General features: G+C 43.8%; 1 protein-coding gene across 3 annotated transcripts in view; it reads left to right on the top strand.

The window, feature by feature from the left end:
* Positions 1 to 3435: 3435 nt before the first annotated feature.
* Positions 3436 to 14958, top strand: part of CRAMP1 (cramped chromatin regulator homolog 1) — a 45552-nt gene continuing 34029 nt past the window's right edge. Inside the window, exons 1-3 of one of the 3 annotated variants that reach the window (XM_058422572.1) lie at positions 3436 to 3494; positions 5467 to 5816; positions 14739 to 14932. In XM_058422572.1, the coding sequence (XP_058278555.1) occupies positions 5468 to 5816; positions 14739 to 14932 (543 nt within the window). In that variant the 5' untranslated portion in view covers positions 3436 to 3494; position 5467. Of the gene's footprint in view, positions 3495 to 4908; positions 4979 to 5466; positions 5817 to 14738; positions 14933 to 14958 lie in introns of those variants that run through there. The other 2 variants (XM_058422571.1, XM_058422570.1) reach the window with 2 other exon arrangements.

Raw genomic sequence — 14958 nt, 5'->3', positions numbered from 1 at the left:
AGAGCAGCAGAACTGACAAAGTCCTGTTTCCCAGAGCTTTTTATCTTCTCCCTCACAAGACATCAGTTCTAACAGTCATTTATGGCATCTCTTCATGGTGGATCCTTGGATGTGCAGTAGCTCTGTTAGCTCACTCAGGTGCCACTCCCAAATCAGAGTCAGCAATTCATCTTTTGCCTCTGTCCAGCCAATTGTTCTCACTGCAGCCCTGAGCTCATTACACTAGAAGATGAAGATTTGAACAGACCATGTGGAGATGCTTTGTTTTCTCAGACAACCAGGCTGTCATGGAAACTATTGCAACTACATGATACAAAATCAAGTCAAAAACACACAGCCAGCTGGAGCCTCAAAAAATCATCTAGTCTATCATCCCTTTCTGGGCTGGAATAAAAATAGTCTAGACAACCCACTGACTGTCTCTGCTCAAGTGGCCACTTTACAGCTCTCAGAATTGGCTGGTTCAATGTTACACATTTTTTTTCCCCCCAATAACTAAACTACATATCCATACTTGTGCAGGCTTAATTGGAAATGATGTTTTCCTGCCCTTCAATATTCAACAAAGAAGCCCAGCTTCTATGATAAATAGATAAGTGAATGTGGAATACTGGGATTTTAACATCTTCCCTTCTACTCATAAAATCATATAACCACAGAATGGTTCAGGTTGAAAGGGGCCTTAAAAATCATCTAGTTCTAAGTCCCTGGTATTATAAAAGACGCCTAACAGCTCCCAGTCCCTAAAGTCCCAGGACTGGCTGCAGTAGTGCAGCTGCTCACAGCCCATTTCCTCCCTTCTCTTAAGGGCTTGACCTCACAAACCAATAGAAAAACGAAGTTGCATGACTACGTGCTTCCTATTCTGTAAGCAATAAGGGATTAATAACAGCAGTCTGTCCTTCCATTTAAATCCTCTTACCTGCACGGGAAAGAACTGCTTGAGCAACACAAAGATCATCCATTCTTGTTTGCCAGAATAAACAAACTTCAGAGGATTTTAAGAAGAAATAAATTATGAATGAAATGTGCTAGCTTCTAAATAATCTAAAAGGAGAATACAGAACATTCACTCTATTGGTGGCTTTTACATCTAGGAACTTTGGAAAAGTATATCCATGTTATAATTTGCAATGATCATGCACATGAGATGCAAAATTAAAAATTATTTCACATAAATCTAAAGTATTAACTTTGTCCTTCTGCTGAACAGTTCTGCATTGCTTGCTCTATTTTCTAGTAAAGATGCAATTTGTTATTCATACCTTAAAATACACAGGATGTGGGACAAATCCAAGTTAATGTTCTTGCCTGGCCTAGAAAACCATGGCAACAAACACTGGAAGATTATTTGCATTTTGTAGCTGTGCAGGTCTGTAAAAATAGAATAGTGGGGAAGGGCCATGATCAAAACCGAACAAATGTAAGTTCAAGTGTCTTTTGACGTCTCACCCTACCCCTGCCCCTCAGCTCTTGTCCAACTCGTTTTCAGTCAGCTTTTCTCTCACAGACACATGAGCAGTTTCACACCTTAACAGTCCACTGGAGGCAATGATGCCTATTCAAGCATGGAAAGTTATTTACATACAGAGAGAATGGAAACCTTCAGCTGTAGAGCTGAACATAACTCCACATCTCTTGGCAAAACACTATGGAAGTACGTGGTAGCGGAGATGAAGAATCCTTCATTTCCTAACAGTATTATTGAATTAGGTTGTGGCCAAACCATGGAGCAAAAATAAGCCATATGATCTTGTGCTAGATTATAACAAAACTGAAAAACATCTCTTAAAAAAACCCCAAACAATTAAGTTGTAGATTTAAATGCAAAGCCCAGCATGGGAGACAAACTTTTTTTTAACAAATTCAGTTTAGAGTAGTCCACTTGGTTACTCACAAACACACTTTCCAGCCATAGTTACAGGTGATGACACAGCGCTCAAGACATGTTTCAGATCTACTATCATAGATAATTACTTGCAACATGCTTCATGGGAGCCCAATTTTCCAGAATTTCCACCCCATGATGACGTTTAATTAGTCAAGACTTTATTTCTAAGCTTATAAAGATTTTCTCAGAAGAAGACTAAGACATCCTTTCCTGCAGGATAAGTCTTTAATTTCGACAGGAAATTTATTGTTAAAGATTCAAAAGAGGATAATCTAATACTCTTTCCATAAACACGTTATTAAGGGAAAACTATTTCACGCAGTATCAGTTGTAAGATTATTTGAATTAACTTCCTTAGCAGTTAACGTGAAGTCACCGCATAGAAGTATCAGTCCACATCAAGGAGCCCCCGCTGTTAAGAGAAGGATGCCCGGCAGCAAACCCTGGTCCAGCGAAGGGCCAGACGGAGAGCGCCTGTTTCTAGATGCGGCCCAGGAATGTCCCAATTGCTCCAGGGAGAGCGGCCTCACGGCTTTCCCGAGGTCCCGGCGAAGGAAGCGAGAGTCAGCGGTACTGGCGGCCCGATACGGTACCGGCAGGGAGCGATCCCCAGCTCCGCGGGCCTGCTCCAGCTGCTCCAGCTGCTCCAGGCGGGAGGGCGGGCGCCCGGCCCCGGGGAAACCCTGCGGGCCAGCGCAGAGCCAGAGCGCCCCCGCCCGGCAGCCGCCAATGCTGCGCCGCATGCAAATCACCCGCTCCCTGACCAATGGAATGCTGGACTCCGTCCAACGGGCTCGGCTAGAGGGCTCTCAATTGGCTTTTCCTTTCAGCCAATCAGCAGGCAGAGCTCGGGATTCACCCCGCCCCTGGCGGACACGCGCTGCCGCTTCGTCTTCCGCGCGGAGGTTTCGTCACGCGCCCCGCGCCGCGCTTTGGCTCGCGCTGGGGCTGAGGCCCCGCCCCCGCCTCGCTCCCGCTCGCCGCCGGCCAATGGGGCCGCGTTGTTTGGGGGGCGGGGAGCGCCGGCGCTCTCAGCTGGGCCCGCGCGCCGCGGCCCCGCCCCCGGCCCGGGCAGGGCCAGGAGGAACCGGAATCGCCGCGGCCCCGACCCTGCCCGAGCCCAGCGCGCCCCGAGCCCGGCCCAGCCTGGCGGCGCTGGGACTGCGGCTGGGTTTCGGAGCAGCCCGGGGAAGAGGCCGGCCCCACGGTCGGGAGCGGGGCTGCCGCCGCTAGCAAAGCTGGGAGGGCCGCTGGGCTCCTCGCCGGCCGCCTCCAGAGCTGGCGGGTCTGGGCACAGTCCGAGGGTGCCTGGGGCTGCGAGTGCCGGAGCAGCCGAGGCAGCCGCCTGCGGGGGAGCCGGAGCGCGGGGTCTGCGTGACGGCATTGATGCGGCAGGTGAGGCAGGGGCGGGGGAATGGACGCACCTGGCCCTGGGGAGACCGGGCCGGCCCCCATCTCCCGTCCGGGCCGGCCGCGCTTGGGAAACGCGTCTCTGCGGCTCTTATGGGGGGCAGCAGAGGGACGGCCACGAGGGTGTAGACGACCAAAGCGGCAAGGCTGAAGAAATTTTCACTTTGGGAGAAAAAGGGAAAGGAGGAACAAGGTGAAAACGAAAGAAAAAAACAGCCATAACGGGGAAACTGCATGTAGGGCTTAGGCAGATTGCTGGAAGGAGCCAGCAATTGAGAAGTGGGGCAGATCCTGGCGTGTTGCTACTCGGGTCCTGTAAAGAGCAAGTCTCCAAGTAGTGTGTCTTTGTTTCTCCCCCGCTAATTGTTGGGGAAGGCCAGTGGGTGGGTGCATCGTTTAATTTGCAGTAATAAAATCGAGTTTGAAATTATTTAAGCCTCGCTTACACAAAGCTTTTGAGCTTCGTGTCAGAATTGGAAGATTTCTGATCTCAAAATAATTAGAAACTGTAGGCTTTGGTGTGTGAAGAACCAGTCTATAACTAGGGACCTGTCAGGTGAATAACCAAATTTCAATGTGAGTTTAGATCCACAGTTCAGATCAGTTTATTATACATTTTCAAGGAGTGAAACATTGCCCAACACACTGCTGGGTGGGTTCAGTGGTTTAGCTGAAAATTAGAGGGAAAAAAATAATTTTAATAGTAGGAATATGACCTATAAGCAGTAACATCATGAGTTTGTATGCCATATCACGTTGATGTATTTTCTTTATTTTGACCCTCATTATCCTGGTGTCAGCCTAATCCGTAGTCACTCCAATGTTTGTGAATTTCCTTCTCTTGTTGGTTATCTTTTCCCTAGATGGAAGTTGGATGGTGGCTTCTGCCATGATGTTAAGGCAGCTGCATTACAAGTGCTGCTTCTTGCTGGGTGCTCTAACTGGTTCTTAGAAGTTGACTTCTTTTAGATGTGCTGTCAGTAACATTTGTACACACTTTAAGAAAAACTAAGAGTTGTTGGGTTTTAACAGATAATGTGATTTAATGCCTTAAGCTTGTGCCTGTATCTGGCATTTTGTTCCAAGTATTGAAAAAGCCTTCAGAATTGAGAGGATTTGTGAAGTCAACACAGGAAGTGGTCATCCCAACAACTGGTCCCAATGTCAGGTCCAAAAGTTGACAGATGCCTTGAAAAGCCCAGGGATGCTCCCTTGGCACACAAGGGTTCAGGGCTTGCCTGCTTCGCCAGAGTCTCTGCATGGCCTGGAGCAACGGAGCAAGGGTGCATAACCGCTGTAGGTGTCTCCGAAGTTTATTGTCCCCCAAATTAAGGGGGGGGAAAAAAGGGGGGGGAGGCGGGCGAGGGGGATGTGGTGGCATTTATTCTCTCCCAGCAGAGGCGGTAGGCAGGGGTACCGGCCTAGAGTGCCGGTCGCTGCCCGTTCCCGGTGACAGAACAGACCTGGCCCACGGTGCTGCCGTGGCGGGGACGGCGGGGTCGGGGCTGCCCGGCGGGAAGGAGCGCGGGGAGGTGCGGGGTGGGGGCGGAGGGGAGCGGGAACCTCGGGAGCCTCGGCCAGTCCCGGCCCCAGACACGCACACAGAGGAGGAGAAGCCGCCGCCGCATCCAGGAGCATGGATCCCCCCCCCGCGGCGGGCCGGGCCGCGGTTCCGCGGTGAGGAGAGAGGAGAGCCCCAGGCCCGGGGGCCGCGGAGGGGTGGGGTGGCATGGGATGGGATGGGATGGGATGGGATGGGGAGCAGCACTTCCCCGCTCCGTTCAGCTCCGCCGGCCCAGCGGCTGCCGCTCCTCTGGCGCTGGCGAGCGCTGCCACACGCCCGAGTTTGGCCGGGCTATTTCTCGGCCAAAGGCGGTCCGGAGCCCTTCGGGACGGAGACGGGGGGCTACCGGGGGACCCTGGCAGTCGTTTGGGCCGGTTTGGGAGAGGTTGTGGTGGAGCTTTCCCCCTCCCGTCCTCGGCACAGGTTGTTGGGTCGGGACAGCAAACGAAAGGGGATTTAGTAACAAACAACGGCGGCCATGTTGAGAGGAATTTCTGTAGCTAAACTTCTCCCCTCTCAGCCCAGGGGTTTCTCTGCCTTCCCGGGGGGCTACCTGGCCTGACTGTGTGTCGCCCTCTTTTCTCCCTCTCCTCCCCCGCAGGATGACAGTGAAACTGGGAGAGAGCAGCGGGGAGGAAGGGGTGAAAAAGCTGGGCAAAAGAGCAGGAGGAGATGAGGAGTCCCTGGAAGAAGAAGGGGCAGGAGGAGCAGGAGAGGCAGCTCCAGGCAGCAGCAGCACAAAGAAAGAAGAGAAGATCATTAACAGCAACACTACCAGCAGCCCCCCACCGAACCCCAACTTGTCACCGGCCCCTGCCTCTCTCCAGCCCTCCCAGAGCCAGGACCAGCATCATTTTCTCAGATCCAGCGTCAGACCTCAGAGCAAGAGACTGAAGAAGGATTCCCAGGCATCCTCCTCAGTTGGCAGCAGCACTGCCGGGAAAGGCAAAGGTACTGTTTTGACATCCTAAAAACATGCAGGCATGGGGGGTGGCGAAGAGGAGAGGCACCTGTGGGGCTGTGGGTTGTCATTCTATTTCTGTAGATTCCATCTTTTGTTTGGTTTTGGGAAGGTGTTTTGGGGGTTGTTTCTCATGGCTGAAATCTTCTTTGTGTCCCAAGGCTTCTGCTTCTCTGCTGCCCACTGTCCTCTCTGCACTTCCAGAAAGGGGGATGGTCTGGATGTTTATGTGGAGGAGGAAATATTCTACATTATTGAAGCAAATCTTTAATGTCTTTATTTCATCTCTCTCAAGTTTTGGTAAATTTCTGTATTTTGATTAGGAAATCAGACTCTAGCTAGCTGTGTATTCAGGTGGCTGCACTCTGGATTTTGTTCTTGGATAGTAACAAAATATTCACTGGATGCTAGTTAGCATAGGGAAAAAAAAAACTATCCACAAAACACTGGTGATTTCTCCCAATTATTTTTATTATCCAAATAACTGTTTCAGAAACAATGAAATACACATTGACATGTTTGTTTCTAAGGTGTTGGAAGTCCTGTTTCACTGTTTCAGAACAGTTTGGGCATCTTTGTGATTTGAGATTTTCTTAAGATTGGTTTGTATACATCTGAAAGTCTGTATGTACAGATATACACACACCTGCTTTTTCAGTTAGCATTTGAAACAAGAATTAGATTTTCTTTTTTTTTTTAGCTGTTTCTAACTTGAATAGCTGGAAGGCAGCAGGGATATTTGAATATTTTGGTGCTATTGTGTGTGCTCAGCAGTGACTAGATGACAGCACTGCAGTTGAGCTGTACTTGAGCCTAATTTTGGATATCATGTACTAAAGTACTCAAGTGTTATTTTCTGTTGATTTTTGAGAAAAACAGCACTCAAAGATTGCATCAACATTTGAAACAACATTTGAAACAATGAAATTTACTCTTGCCTGCTAAGTTGAAGTATAATTCCATGTAGCATAAGTGTGTCTTGGAGGTTACCTCACTCTTGTCCATCTCAGGGGTGTGCACGTGCTGGGCATTAAAGTAAACATTACAGTTACCATAGTTTTGTGTTGCAGTAATAAAGGAGTTCAAATTGGAATATTTTAGTTATTGTTATATCAGAAAAATGTTCTTGAACTCAGTTGCTTGACAGCTGGTATAATTGACTAAAGTATTTCTAAATACCTTGGTAAGTCCTCTTTAATCTTTTGAATGTTAAATGAAAGCTCTGTGTGGTGGTATACAATGGAACAGAAAGGCCTATGTAATTTTTCTTCCAGATGCATGAAACCAAATGGAATATCCAGGAGTGTTTAGCTACATATAATTAATTCCAGGTTTGTAAATAGTATTAGATGCGAGGAGGTGTTTCTTTGAAATACATCTAGTCTATGATTCACAAGTTGAATATGTCCGTTTGAAATCATTCCATTGATTTGGAAGTGCATACATGTGTGAACCAATACATGTGTTTGTGCAAGTGTATATTCATGTTTGTACGTGAATGTTTATTTCCAATTCTAGGGCAGCAGAATGATTTTTAACTAGGAATATCAACACAATAAGAAAATAAATTTTGTTCACTTTTGCAATTCAGATTCCAAAACAAACATAAGAAAATTACATACAGAACTGGAAATATTATCTCAGTAACCAGTCATGGATAGTGCTTGCAATCGCTGTATCGTGTTGTCAGGTTTGGGAGAACTCCTCAAATTCATCAGGAATGACAGTGGTAGAATTATATCTGTGCTTTCACTTTTTCAGTTTTAAGGCCAGCCACAGCTCTGCCTGGCCAGATTTGGTGTGAATGTGTCCAATTGATTGAATTCTCTGATATAGTTGAGGTTATAATTGTCAGATTTTGTAGAACAGAGCCATGGAGCAGGATCCTTTCTAATTTGAGTTCTTTATGTTCAGAGATGCATAATGAGAGGTTTTCCAGGCTTGTCTGAATTTTCCCTAGTGGAATGCCTTGTGATCAGAATTCATAGTGCTCTGTGTTCCGAGCAAAGTGTCTCACAGAGCCGGCTTCTGATAGGACATGAATGGAAGGGTGGAGATGACTAATAAAGATTGGACTTAAATCCTTTCATTAACTGTCCCATTAACTTTCTCCTCCCTCCATAAGTAGAAAAATGATGAAAAGCTGGAGTGTATCAGCCTGAACCTGGAAGCTTTTGCATTGTTTATGTCAAAGTCAAGGTGATGGCTGCACAAGTAACTCTGACAGCAGCCAGCTGGAGTGACCAGACCATGCCTATGCTTGGTCAAGTGAAACCAGAAGCTTCTTTTTGTCATAGGCATTCAATTATGCTGTGTAACCCTTAACATTTTATTGAAGTGATTCTATTTCTATAGCCTCTGTATTCTGAAGGGAAAACTCTTGACTTGCCAATTTTTAAGGAGTGTGATCAGCGCACTTTCTTTCAAATTGTAGTTGCTCAGCAGGCATTGGTTTGTCTTCAGAAAAGAAGACAAACCAATGCCTGCTGAGCTCCTACTTTTTTTTCCTGTGTGTTGAAAATTCCTTTTTACTTTCGGCATTCATGCTTTTAGGGTCCTTAATTGTAGCAGACAAATTATTGATAAACTTGGCTGTAAACTCTAAAAAGAGTGTGCCCACTCAGCAGCTTCTGACTTTTCAACTTTTTCTTACTGTGGTTCAGGGAAGCTTGCTCATAATAATTCCCAAGCTCCGCCTTGTGAAGTGTATAAACACGCTGCTAATAGTCAGATTGCCCTGATATACTCTTTAATTGCTCCTTTGAATCCCCCCTCTTGCCTTTTGTGTACTGAGGTGCACTTTTGAGTTTAGGGCAAAAATTACATAGGAAGTCATACAGTAGAATAAAGTTTGGAAACTGTTTCACTTCAGTAGCTAATCCTTTTGGAATTGTGGGAAAGTTTATCAAATTTCCTGAGAAAATATCTAAATCTCTGCATTTTTAAAGAATTATTATCCTACTCTTTTCAACTGTTTGTCATCTTTTAATTGTATTTTCAAGGTTGTAGTCTGCACCTCAACTGATGCGTAACTTTTGAACCATGAAGGCTTGAAAGGAGGTCTTCAAGTAACTTGCATGAAACCGTAGCAGGAACTTGAAGGACTAGTGGTATCGAAACAATTTATTGTGAGAGTTCCAATGCAGGGAGGTTTGTTGAGGGAGGAGATGCAGACCAAGTTAAGGTTGCTGAAAAAGATTTCTGAGAGTGTGCTTCTCAAACACCAGTATGCCAGCCACATGGTTGCTGAGCACAGGTGTTAAGGTGTGTTTTGGGGCTTTGGTCCATGAAGCCAGAGTGGATGGAATGTGTATGTGCGTGTATGTTGTGACCACGCTGGTAAAAAGCAATGCCAATAGTATACATTGCCATTATGTGCTGTAGATGTGGCTTGAACTAGAGTATTGCCATTTCCATGTTTTTATCCATTTTCTGAATGCAGAATGAAGTCAGGAGGACTAGCCTAATGGTAATAAACTGACATTTGAAGATGTCTTTCATGCTGTTATTCTGGATTTATTCCTAAAATGTGTAGAATGGCTCAAACAAATATTTGGATTGTTTTGCAGTAATAAGCAGTTCTTTTTTGAAAAAGGACTTTTTCAGCTGAAAGGTTAGTTGAATTGAGGTGTTCCATCTTTTGGCAGGAGTATAGTTTGTTTTAACATGACAAAGTTTCATGTTCAGTAGCATGTGAGTTAAATAAACTACTGTCTTCTGTAGAGAGGATGTAGATACCAAAATACCTAATGTATGTACTTATAATGAGTTTGATTGTAACTTCCTGAGTTCTTCTGGTGCAGAATATATTGTAACCGTCATTCCAGATGTTACTCCTCCAGCATTATTTCTCTAGGACATGAACCACAGTTTAGAAACTACTGGCATAATCCCTTGTCCTGACGTTCTCTTTAATTCTATCCATCTCACACTTGGTACCTCTCCTTCCATCCTACCCTGACATGCTTTCATTCATTCTTTGCCATCTTGTTAACCCCAGTTCTCCCTTCCTGCCTTTGGAAGTGGCTCAGGATCAGGACTACACAGTATCTCATCCCATACTGCAAGAGGAGGATTTTCTCCTCCTGTGCAGTAGGAACTGATCTCTGACAGGATCTCTGCAAGGCTGCGTGGCTGCAGGGTTATGTGGAACCTCATACTGAGTTTTATGGGTGTTTTCTTTGGGAAGAGCAAGAGAATAGTGATTTACAGGAAATGGGGGAGTGACCAAATGTATAATAAACCATCGGGGTTTTTTAATAGCTCGTCTGGGTTAGCGGAAGTAGTCCTGCCTTTGATACATTGTATGCTAAACATATCCTATCTATAGAGAAGCAAGCCTTAAGTAGAGGTTTGTTACAAGGCTCTGATTGATAATTGACACTGTGTGTGCTTTAAACACAATCAATTACCTCTCATTTTCTAACTAGTAACAGTTACGAGAAGATAGGCTACCATTGTCAGTGTAGGACGGTTACCCGTTGAGCGTAGCTGAGTGGGTCAGAGCATGGTACTAAGAATGCCAGGGTCACAGATTCAGTTCCTGTATGGGCCATTCATGTAAGAGTAGGACTCTATAATCCTTGTGGGTCCCTTTCAGCCCAGAATATTCCGTGGGTCTGTGTTTCAAACTTTGGATGCTAATTCACACAAGAACACTATATGGCATAACCATACAATGTAAGACATAAGCTGTTCTAGACTCACTGTTCTCAGGAGTCCATGCTGTGTCCTGTCAAGGCAGGGTAGAAACTTCCTTTCCAGTTACAAAGTTAGCACTCAAAGTGTTGACTTGCGGGGAACATGTCTGCTACAAGTTGGCATTTGCAACCCTCAGGGAGTGACTTAGTCCTAACATTTGGCAGCTGAACTGTGGCAGGTAAGGGTGTGAATGCACCGTCTTGTTTATAAAGATATTCCCAAATGAAGGTTCTACCGACAGGGACTGGTGACTCCTGAAGAAGTTAAGATGTTGTAAGCTAAGCCTGTAACCCAGCCTGTGTGTAGGGATACAAGGGTGTAGTGAGAATTTACTCTGGGGATTCCAGCTTCTGTGTGCGTGTTATCTGTCACAGAAGAGATGAATCAGCTGGCCTGGAAGAGCTGTCAGTGGAAGACTGAAAGGCAAATTCTGAGATGCTGCCTAGAAGGAAGAACATGTGGTCGTAGCAACAATGAGATCCTGGTACTGTCCGTGTCTCAGTTATTTTAAACATGTGCGTTCCATTGTCTGTCATTTTCATATAGGATTTTGAAACTTCAGTCCTTAAATCTCTGTATTTATTTTTCGTGTTCGTTTTGCTTAGAACTACAGAGACAGCTTTTTCCATGGTGATATTATGTCAGTTACAGATAAATTAAGTTTTAGTAATGTGATATATAGGTAGGTAGAGAACACTGGACAAAAGGAATGAATAAGCTTCTCTGGAACACTGGTGTTCTGACTCATGATTTTTTGGGGGTTACAATTCAAATACTGAGTACAAAAACCCAAAGTCTTTGCAACCTGTGTATTGAAAGCTGAGGGAAAATGCTGGGAACTTGCATATCCAAATGACTGCCTTGTACCTTGTACACAGGTACAAGGTGCTGGTGCTCTGGTGCAGCTGGAGCGAAGGGAAGGAGTTGCTATAGCTGTAGTGGTATGGATGTCTGGGTCACTGGCTGAGTGATGTAAGATGAGTAGACAGTGGGAGAATGTCCAGCTTGTCTTTGTCTTGTCTTTTCTATAAGTGATTTTACATTGAACAAACACCTGAGCAGGTTATTAGAGTGAGCCCCCTCTTTCTCCCCAGCATTTTGCAGCTGGCCTCAGGGGAGCTTCTTGTTTTAATGCATTGATGAAGTTTTAAATCATCTATTATTAATCATAGAATTAATCATAGAATCATCAATCATTAGTGGATGAAAGCTTGTTAGCTGTTCTGTATGTAACAAAAATTGCATACAGTAAGATTGAGGTAATGAATTTATGGGGGGGTAATTCATTAATGTGTAATTGTTCTTGTTTTTGTCCTTTATCCTGATCTGGTCTATAGTTCTTGGTTTTCGAATACAGTTCATTGCCTTACCAAGGTTCAGTATACTCTAGGTTGGATTGGGATAACCCAATGATAAATATTACTATGCACAGTAGTAAGAAAGTTTATGCAAAGGAATGATAGAGCAGACCCCTTTGCTCCTGGAAGAGCTCTGTAGAGGTGACAGGATATTCAGATTTTTTAGATCTTCATATACAATACTCTGAACACTTTTCTGGATGGTAGTTTATAAAAAAGTTTAAAACAAAAAAGATTCTGATAAAATTCCCAGGACTGCGGTTTGTTTTGTGGAATAGTAAATGTGCATAAAGGAACAAAAGATCAATTATGAGCTACATGTCCTGTGTAGAAGTTGAATCCATGGAGTCCTCAGCATGTCCAATAGAACTCTTTTACCTACAACTAAAGTGTAAGTGAAAATGAACTGAACTTTAAATTCTAATAAGACCATAAAATCTTCACTGACACTTTAGATTCTTATGCTTTTTAATAATGAAAACTTTATGTGTACCAAGTGTACTGAATAATCTTCAGAAAATCCTTGATAAGATCTGTTCTTCAGGCAGCTCACTTAGGATTTTATTGACTTGAGTAAGTATTAAAAAAAAGAACACCCCCCCCCCCCAGAAACCCCAAACAAAACCCAACCATCCAGCACACAAATGAAGCCCCCACATCCTCCATTCATTGTTCCTCTGAAGGATATCTCAGAAGTTAGGGATCTGTGATCAAAATAGTGACTCTGGACTGAAATCCTGTACCTGTCTTCTTATAAAGGATGTCTTTTGTGTTGGGAGCTGGTAGCAATAGGAGATTGGAGATCGAATTTGGGGACGGACATGTTTGACTTTTTCCTTCTTGACGAAAGATCTGTATTTTTTTACTATGCAAATTGTGATATTCCAATCTCACATTTGCAGAATGAAGAGGTATCAATTCTGTGTCTGTGCTGAGTTTCTTCTCAGCCATCTGTTAAAGTGCTCAGTTGTTTTTCTTGTGGTTTCCTTTTTTTAAAGGATTTACCTCCACAGTGCCAGAATTAAGTGGCTTAAGTTTCAATTATTTCATCAATGGCTGATAAAGACTTAAGGAAGTAAAGCTGTTTATTTGAGAAGCTGTTCATAAGTGCATTTTCTTCTATGTCTAATGGTTTTTCATGTCTTGCCTTACACGCTTCCCTGTGGTGACAGTAATTTTCTTCAAAAGAGTCAAATAGTCATCCCTAGAAATAAAAGAAACATTATCTCTAAAATGGTCACAATATCATATTTTATATCAAATAAACATTTATTGTATGTAGGAAACAAAAATGTACTTTCACACATTTTGCTCTCTTCCAGGTTTGATTTCAAATATTCTCCATTACGTGAACAAACCACCTTCTTTAGGATTTGGAGAAATATGACTTTGTCACCCAAAGGAATTCCTTTTAAATTGCAACTGACTGGTTAAGATTTACATACAAGTCTTTAAATCTCTAAAGCATAGTGGGCCTGTAACAGCTGATTCTTGTGATACTTTTTTTTTAAATACTGTTAGAATTATCAAAGCAGGATCTCTGTTCTTGAATGAGATATACATGTATATATATAAAATGCTGGCTTTGTCAGGTAAAAAGTCCTCCTTCATGAAGGTGCTTTTGAAAAGATAACTGAACTTTTTAGGCCTAAATAGGAAAGAGAATTATGCTGATATATCTAAAAGTTGGGGAAACCAGTTGGGACTGCTGTATTGTACAAGCTGGATGTATAAGCAAATAAACTAAGGCAAGTCAGTATATCATGAAGTAAAACACAAAACATAGAGGCCAGTAACTGCAGAAAAGGAAATTGTAATGAGCATTCTTTATCATGAGCAACGAATGTTTAGTGTTAAAAGATTTCTGTTTTATTAAGTACATGTCTGCGTTGATAAGGACAGTCAAGTCCTAAATAATTTTTAAAATAAAATTCAAGATAATTCATTTTGAAAATATGGGCTATGGTTATCTTTTTACAGAAAAAAAATGAGTGCATTTTGGAGGGTTGACCTTGGCTTCTGGATTAATTTGACTCTGATATGCAGTGTCAAACCAGGCATGATGTTTTGTTTGTAGACTTTGTATCCCATTTTGTTTCCAGGTCCCTACTTGAGTAAACAGCAAATTCTCTCAGTTTTATCCAGCATTATTCTCATTTTAGTATTTTCAGTCTTTTTTTCCATGTTCTTTGGATGTTGGTAACTGATAAAAGGACAATGAAGATTACACTTCTATACCTTCTTCTGAAAGCCACAGCGGGATTTGGGAAAGGAGAATGGGTTGAGACTTGCCATCCTTTGGATAGCTGGAGCTTTCCTGGATGGGCCATGTCAGAAGTGGTGCTCTGAGGATCATACACTGTGGATCAGATTGTGGAAATGATGATCCCTTGTCGTGTAATGAGCTAAAGTTGCCTTCTCTCAATCCTTCCCTTTCCACAGTTATTCTGGAGGCAGTAGGATCAAGACCAAAGGATGTGACATTTCACTTGTTTTCCTCATGGGCATCACTTTGCTCCACTGGTCAGCTCCCTGTTCAGCACTGCTTAGGAGCTCTCCCTGGATGCAAGGCAGTGACTGCCGAGCTCACCAGCTTATAAGCATCAGAGAGGGTTATCTGGTAGAGGCTGCTGTACATTCCTGCTTATGTGTGTTACTGCTGGAAATACAAAATTAAGCCATTGAAACCTTCCCTTTGCTTTTTGTGCATTGAGGTTTTATTCCTATAAAACAAACATTATTTGCCCCATTGTATTTCAAGTGAAAAAGGAGAAGATTCTGAATTACTCTCTTGCCTCTATCCACGAATCCTCCTGTAGGTTTAATATTCACTCTGGTCATGGTTTTTTACAGCAGCAGATAATGGAGGGACTGCACCTGGTGGCACATCAGGAATTCCTCCCAGCAATCCTGCTGGGAATTCCAAGTCAGCGACAAGGAACCTGGGCTCTTCGTCAGGAGAGAAGGAAGAGGGAAAGAAGGTCCGACGGCAGTGGGAGTCATGGAGCACGGAGGACAAGAATACTTTCTTTGAGGGACTGTATGAGGTACACATAGAAGAAAATAGCAGATT

The sequence above is a fragment of the Hirundo rustica genome, chromosome 15 (genome assembly GCF_015227805.2).
Source record: "Hirundo rustica isolate bHirRus1 chromosome 15, bHirRus1.pri.v3, whole genome shotgun sequence".
Classification (NCBI taxonomy): domain Eukaryota; kingdom Metazoa; phylum Chordata; class Aves; order Passeriformes; family Hirundinidae; genus Hirundo; species Hirundo rustica.
This window is presented reverse-complemented; position numbering and strand designations above follow the sequence as displayed.